The following is an 8,722-nucleotide window of genomic DNA, read 5'->3' as shown; positions in this document are numbered from 1 at the left end:
CCTACCTTAGATTCTATAGAGAGTACACATTTTTAATACACTCTGAAACTAAATATTATTAACACCCCCCCCCCCCCCCACAAACATTTTGAAAATCCGCTACTGTGGCACTGTAAATACGTATATTATACTTGACCTACGTTTATAGTTGTCAAAGTATTAAAGACGAACACATTATTACATATGGATCAGTCATCTGAGAGTACAAGTCCAAGGTGAAGGTAGTTAATCGAGTAGTTAATGCAATTTATAAATCATAATGTACTGTGTAGTGTTATTTTTAAATGTTTTTGTATAGTTAACTATAATAGTCACTTGGTTGCTTCTTAATAGTCAATACACAATCTACGAAACAAATAAGATCTGTGCAATAATCACACACGTTCCTTACAAAACATGGTGTGGTGGCAAATGTCTAACAATAACAGTGAAAATGTCACGCCGTACGTGACAGCCATTGGCAGTCACACCATATAGTTTGCTGCCGATTAATCGATTTTTAAACAATTTATATATACTAATTCCGATTGAGTGTCAAAAATGTTATCGATTAGTCTTACACGAGCCTCACAAAAATGTATTTTCAAAAAAAAAAATTAAATAAATATCATATAATATAAAATATAATATTACGGCTTGTTCTATTTGCTAGATTTATTTTTGTCCAGCGTAACATTGTGCAAGTCACTCGTCACGCGCCTTTAATCTGGACCGTATAGTCGCGGAAAGAAACGTTACACTTATAAATAATAATAATAATAATATATTGTGTTTCCTTGTCAGAAAAATATAATAATATGGTAAAACATGAAATAAAAAACAGAAAAAATGCTCGGCTAAACGTTTTTTTTTTTTTGACGTGTTTGTTGTGTATATAGCAATTAAAAACGTGGTGAAAATCTTGGATATTTTTATCTTTCTGCCGTTGCTACGAATAGAAAGCAAACGGTTTTTAATTATCGTGGTAACGATGATGATAATGATAACAATAAGTCCGCCTACGCGTGTTTGCGTTGTCTGCGTAATTCGGGGTAATTAAAGAAAAAAACCGTCTCTAGTCTTTCTACACTCCCGCGGACCGGAACATCTGCGGTGTCGAAGTGCACGTGCAGCAGCAGGTGCCCAACTCCCGAAACATTACTCAAAACGGAGAACCTAAATAAAGATATTATTATCTATATATTTTATAGAAAACTCGAAACGTCTGAAACGATAACATTGACGCGTACATTGTCTTGGCGCAAAGTACAATTGAATGTACCTATTTTAATACTTTTTTTTCATCCCGTCAGTTGGTTTTGAAACAAAAAAAAAAATAGAATTCATCCAATATATTGTAATATTTTGTTGCTTACATTTGAACAACAATCGAACGAAAAAACGTTCGATGTGTTTTGTTTTTGTGCATTAAACTATATCATAGTAGTATAGCCGAACAAAAAAATTCTGTAAACAATATGTTCTATACACATTATAGACATTTGATTAAACTTAGAATTTTCATTGGTTTTTTTTTTTTTTTTTGCTGTAATTATAAATACACCTGCAATTGCGATCAATTTTAAGGATTTTATCGTGTTTAATTACCACATATACATACCATACGTTACATAGGTACCTGGTACCTATATTAATATCGTCACTGTTGAACGTTAATTTTTATTCAATAATTAGTGAATATTTTAATCATAACTTTAGAACATACAGGTGACGTTCGATATAAAACACACGATTTATATGCAACAGTAATGTGAAACGCGAACTTAATGATTATATAATATTTCACGTACACTATTTTCTGTTGTTCTAAAACGAAATATAAGTTATAGGGACGGCAATATTTGTAAGATACTAAGATTACAGAAAAATGTGTTAGTCCCAATCGCCGATTTTCGATGATTTGCAGTTTTAATACATTTAACCGATGTAAACATAATATAGGTATCTGTTCTTTATTTTTTAATCCTGTCAGAAGAAATGTCTTTATGAAAATCAGATAGTAATGTTTCTGTCATTTGTGACGACCGTGATTTCTCGAATTTTCCTATGAGTATTAAATGCGAAAAGCGTGCAATCTCAATAAATCGCACTTATACTACAAGCAATAACAGCAATCACACGCGATGAATCAAATTATAACACGAATTCTCTAACAAATGCAGTTCATAAAAACGACTTTTATAATTTTATGAGAATAAAAAAAAATTTTACGTGGTTTATATGTACAATAAAGTTACCCAGAATTGGCAGAATTCCTATCTATGTATGGGATAAATGTTTGTAGATCGTACATTCATACGTAAGGAAAATAAATATTACATACTACGCGAGATTCTAAATGCAATAAAAAAAATGTGTCACGTTCAACATTCGTATTTCAAAATAAATAATACTATCGTAGGTACCAGGTATATTACGTTATATTTATTTTTCACATAAACAAATTTTATTTTATAGTGTTAATTAATCTATAGCAATATGAGTAGAACATAATGTAAAATATAGAAATTATAATGTTAAAATTGATTTTCTTTGTATAATGCAAATGTTTGTATCAGTATACAAAATAAAAATGGTGGTATACAAATTCCTAAGGCTCTATAGTTGAAATGAAAAAAATGTTATCATGTTCATTTATAAAAAAAAATAAGCTCCAAAACCTCAAAAACGTGAATATTTCATAAAATCGAGGACATGTGTAATCGAGAAATAATAGAATACGTACATACACAAACACTTTCTTAAGTATAAGAAAAATATAAAAACAAATATCCTATACGATCATATATACATAGATGAACCTAAAGCAATACCGTCATAATGTATGTCATAATTTAATCAGTTGTAATGATTTGTATATTATAGTTCCGTGAGCAAGGTATACATCGCATCATATGGCGATTAAATATACCTAAGCGTTAACGTATATATAATATTATAACGCGCGGAAATGACAAAACACCATATAATTAATAGATAGAGGCATGGTTTAAAAAAAATCTAAAACGACTCACCTCCTGTCCCTGACGCGTTTTTGGGTGCCGTTCGTGCCCCTGATGGTCCTATACAGTGACATCATATTGTCGCGGCCCGGACGTCGCACTGCACGGCGCTGCGGGTGGGTATAATAACAGTGTACGCGTTGCACCGGTCGGCGGCGAAAACGATAGTAATGATAATCGAGAAGCAGAAGATTCCACGATCCGTCCGTTAGGTGAACTGTTGTCGACGCGGAGTCCTTTCCCTTTCGCACGATATGGGCGTATTAGCTAGATATTATATTATGGCTATATTATGACGATTGACTGCGGTAATAAATAATACCAACACCGCACACGCGCTCGACGTAAACACAATATGTTTGTGAATATATTTTATTAAACACTTTAAATTTTGGACGAAAGTACGGTATAATATGAGTAGGTACACAGTGTCTGACGCAAACCACCGAATAACCACGGTTTAAAAGATGCACGCGCGGCGATTGTCGATGATGAACGAGACGTAAGTAATGATTATGTTTCAAAAATTATATCGATTGCGCGGGTGGTATCGAACGTTGTTGTCGCTGTCGTCGTCGTCAGCGGCGGACGGTCCGACGTTAATTATCACACTACTCGCGCGACACGATCGCGTTTTCTCTTTCGCGTGCTCGCACCCGTGCCGCCCCTCTCCGCCGTTACACGACGGTCGCATCCACCGCCATCCGCGAGCTGAGGATGTCGTCGTCCTCGCAGAACACCCCCCCAATGGTCGTCATCATCATGATATGTAATTGGTGGTTTCTATTACGATATTTTTATTATTATTACTGTAATAATATTATGTGTCAATTCTTGTGAGGTTATGGTGGCCCAGTGCGTTGATCAGTGGACGTTTGTTTAATATTTATATGTTATCGTTGTAAAATGTTTTTGTTTTCTAACAATTTCCTGATTAGCTATATGAAAATGCTTATAGACTATGGTAGGTATATTAATATAATTTTACAATAGCTATCTCTATATTCTCTATCTTATCGTATTATATTGGTCAAAATTTATTGGAGAAACAAGACTTAAAAATGTTTAACTGTACATCTATATTCCCTAATATATTTTATAATATTATATTTATTTTAGATTTATTGAGATCGGGTAGATATTATAGTGACGTAACGGAGAAGGATCAGAGGATGCAGAGTGACACTAGAGCCAAAAATCGGCCTAATTTCCTAAAATTGGAAACAATTACCTATATTAAAAGAACAATAGACAACATTTTTTGAAACGGAATGTATGGTCAGTGGTCATCCTAGTTTATAGTAGGTATATGAGGAGTAAAGGGTGATTTATATTAAACAAAATACGTTTGTATCACCACGGCACAAAACACTCCTTAAATTGTATATGAAAACAACATCTAAACACCTGAACTTACCTATATGGTCTTTAAGTATTCTATAAAAACTACTGTCTATTCTTGGATCTATATTAAACTGTAAAACAGATAGATACTTACTAGGTGCTCACATTAAGAATTTGTAAATACAATTTACAAAATAACGATAAATTATAATCTACAATACAATACAATATAATATTATAACATATACTTAAAATTATAAAATATATAATTTATTATAGCTATTATATTACACTAAGAATCATCATTCCGTGATGGCGCGTATTACGTTACTATTTTACCCCGAGGGTTTACAATTTTACATGCATTTAAGAAATCTATATTATAATATAATATATGTTATATGTACATTACACATACCTAATAAAGCCTATAATTACATATTAAATAACAGCCGCGGGAAATCTGTTTACCCCTACTAGGAATATACGAATAATATAAGTCATATATGTGACTATAACATCGTCTTACCTTGACACGCCACCCGGCACATAATAATCCACGGGAAACAGTTTCGTCTGACCGAATATATAGGTGATGACTAACGATATTCGTTTACCGAAATGTCTTCGCATTGTACAATATTAATATTGTATAATATTACACAGTACACACACGCAATCGCGGAAACGAATTGAACGAAAAACGTTTATTCTAGGTGGGCACGCGCGAAATCAACGGATTGACCGAGAATTGAATAGCGACAAGAAAACGGTCGCCAACCGTCAAACGGCCACGACGGTGAACGGTTTTTTTATAAGACTGCCATAGACCAGCTTGTAGTTTGTACCCTATAAGTTATACTATAAAGGCAGCTGGGGTATGAAACTCCGTGAATTGGCCGAATCGGGCGATTGTAACCTTGAACACGGCGTGGCATACGTAATATATGATAAAAGTAAACAGTGGAAACAACCCGACCCCGCGCAGAATACCCTGCCTATTAAGCGGAAACGGTTTTTCAATACGGGTATAACATCATGTCAGTGTTACGGAAACAGTTTCATTGTTCGGACTTCAGATCATAGGTAAACACTTCACCCATCAGCTGATCGAGTTTCGCTTCTATATTGTTCTATGATAAAGGCGGGTTTCCAGTTTCCACTAAACACGTTCGCGTAAATCCTTTCCAGTGATTGGTTGGTAAGATTAGGTTACCACACATTAACCACGATACCGTGTTGCTGAACATTTTGTTAGAAAGACATCATAGATATATATTAATATCAAATATGTATATGAAAGAGATATAGTATACTTTTAGAAAACATAAAAGAAAAAAAGGTGGGTAAGTGGATGTCACTCTGCTGTACAGTAGGTTACAAGTTGGTCACTGTAGGTATAATGGATAATATTAAATTTGAATTCAATGATATAATATCACTGTATAAGAAAAACGATTCTGAGCGGAGACGGTTTGTCAGTTTAGGTATTAGACATACCTATTATAGGTAGGTATACTTATCTATAGTATTAAAAAAAAATTGACCTATAATAGGTATTAATAATAAATTGAAAATTAATCATATCACAATATCCATCAGGCAACGCGTTATACATCAACAACAAACCGTGGTACTATCATAGATATAATATAATAGTATACTTTAGATGTTTCAAGTACCCACAAATAATATTATACAATCATTACAATCACAACAAAATAAATAAAATATTTATTCCAGGTTTTTTAATATGTAATTTCGTCCAAATTTGAACTTAAAATGACTATAAAAATAAACTGTGCTTATGTATTTCTTAGAATTTTTGGCAACAGAATTAAATATTTACGTGGAATCTTGTTTTAAATTTTCAGTCCTTAGATATAAAAGTTGAACATTTTATAAATTTTTAACAAAATAATTATTCAATTTTAAATTTGATAAATTTTGTCAACATTTTAACTTCAAATGCTTATAAAAAAAAATTGTGCGTATGTATTTTTAATATTTTTCAACTGATATTGTAACAATATATCAGGAGCTTTGGATTATTACACTTTTTGGCCCAACAGATAAAACTTTATTGATATTTATAGAAAAAAAAACTAAAAAAATTTAAAACTGAAAATGTCCGTAGGTAAACAGCTCAAAAAGAGTCAAAATATTTTCAAAATTGTATGGTGTATAGGAAATGCTAATATAAACATTCAGTAAATTTTCATGTATCTACAGTTATTCGTTTTTGAATTACAACAAAATAAGGAAATCGCTACATGAGAAATCGAGTGAATATCAAATGTTGTAAAAATATGAATTTCAAACGATCATAAAAATTTAATTTGACTTTCTTATAGATATTTTTTGTTTGATAAAAGTAGATAATCTTATAAGAAATCTTGTATTACATTTTAAAATCTTAGATTTAAAAAGAAAATTTTTTACGAATTCTTAACTCAAAATAATTTGCTAATTTTTGTGATTTTTCCATATTTTGTCAATTTTTGAACTTTAAATGCTTATAAAAAAAACTGTGACCAAGATTTTTAATATTTTTCATCTGCTTTTGAAACAATATACTAGAGCCTTTTATTAAATTTTCAAGCTTTTTTAATCAACAAATAAAATTTTATTGATATTTTTAGAAAAAAAAACTAAAAAAAAATGAAAACTGACAATGTCTGTTAACATCTCAAAAAGAGTCAAATTATTTTCAAAATTTATCGTATATAGAAAAATGCTAATATAAACATTCAGTGAAATTTTCAAGTTTCTACAGTCACTCGTTTTTTAATTACAACAAAATAAGATAATCGTTACGTAAGAAATCGAGTGAATATCAAATGTTGTAAAAATATGAATTTCAAACGCTCATAAAAATTTAATTTGAGTTTCTTATAGCCTTCTTTTTTTTGATAAAGGTAGATTATCCTATAAAGAATCTTGTATTACATTTTAAAATCTTAGTTCTAAAAAGAAAAATTTTTACGAATTATTAACTCAAAATCATTTGCTAATTTTCGTGATTTTTACATATATTGTCAATTTTTGAACTTTAAATGATAATTAAAAAAAACTGTGGCTAAAGATTTTTAATATTTTTCAAATATCTTTGTAACAATATAGTAGGAGCATTGTATTAAATTTTCAAGTATTTTTACTCAACAAATAAAGTTTTATTGACATTCATAGAAAAAAAAACTAATTAAATTGGAAACTGAAATTGTCCGTGAACAGCTCAAAACAAATCTAAATATTTTAAAAATTGTATCATGTATAGAAAATGGAAATATAAACAACCAGTGAAAAATTCATGTATCTACAGTTCTACATGTATCGTTCGTTTTAAAGTTACACCAAAAACCAAAATCGATTTTTTTCGAAAACATATTTTGCTGTCCTAAAAGGTGATGACAGACACAAAAAAAAAAAAAAAAATAAAAAAAAAAAAAAGCACACATCATTGTAAAATCAATACATTCATCATTCCACTCAGAATCTAATAACAAACTATGCTCAAAAACCAATCCATTGATGAGTGATAACTTAAGGGTATGCTCGGATATGCGGACAATAAATACATACAGTCTAGTAGTCTACAATCATATATTATGCAATAATATACTATTATGTATAAGAAAAAAAATTATTTAATTTACGCATAGGTATATCTACGAAAATATGAGTGGTACCAACTACTGAGTTTGTATCTTTGTTCATGTTCTGTATCGTGTATATTATGCAGTTAAAAGATTTTAATAGAGTGAAGAGAATGTCACTGCAGTATTTTTACATTATATATTGAAACAATTTAATTATAATAAAAACATTTTAAAAAATTTACTTTTGTGATTTATTTGGTTATTCTTGTTAATATCCATGTTTATTTTTAAAAAAAAAATCAGTCACGGTATTCTTAACAATATTAATAAATAATCTTTACTGAAAAAAATGTAAATATTTCAGAACTGATTTCACGAGGGTTTTTTCATACTTCTGAGCAAATTTTAATAATGTGTATAATGTACCGTCGTCGGAGATCGACGGAAACCGATTATGATATATAGCCCCATATAAAATCAATGTACACAAATCAGCCGCCTCCACTGTTTTTATTTTTTACTTAGGGTTCAAGGACGGACACACGAAGACCGGCGCCGACGTGATCTCCGACGCACCAGAGGATTTCAATCAGATCCAAATAATACCACCAGTCCTAGCTCCACGTGATGACTGCATTTTTTTAGATTATGTTTTTTTATATAAATCTTGAAATCTTGCATGTTCTTGTTTTTCCGAATATTGGTCAAGTTTATATTTGGCAAAACTTGTTTTAGTGCCCTTAGGCGGTTATAATAAACATAACTGCAGTATAGATA

At 30.8% G+C, this 8,722-nt stretch overlaps 1 protein-coding gene across 2 annotated transcripts in view; it reads right to left on the bottom strand.

Moving 5' to 3' along the window:
* The window catches only part of LOC100165611, a 141,134-nt gene extending 137,526 nt beyond the window's left edge, over nt 1–3,608 (bottom strand). For both annotated transcript variants that reach the window (XM_029487847.1, XM_029487848.1), the window contains exon 1: nt 3,015–3,608. In XM_029487847.1, the coding sequence (XP_029343707.1) occupies nt 3,015–3,079 (65 nt within the window). In that variant the 5' untranslated portion in view covers nt 3,080–3,608. The remainder of the gene's footprint in view (nt 1–3,014) is intronic.
* Between the last annotated feature and the right edge of the window lie 5,114 nt (nt 3,609–8,722).

The sequence above is a fragment of the Acyrthosiphon pisum genome, chromosome A1 (assembly GCF_005508785.2).
Source record: "Acyrthosiphon pisum isolate AL4f chromosome A1, pea_aphid_22Mar2018_4r6ur, whole genome shotgun sequence".
Taxonomy (NCBI): Eukaryota; Metazoa; Arthropoda; class Insecta; order Hemiptera; family Aphididae; genus Acyrthosiphon; species Acyrthosiphon pisum.
This window is presented reverse-complemented; position numbering and strand designations above follow the sequence as displayed.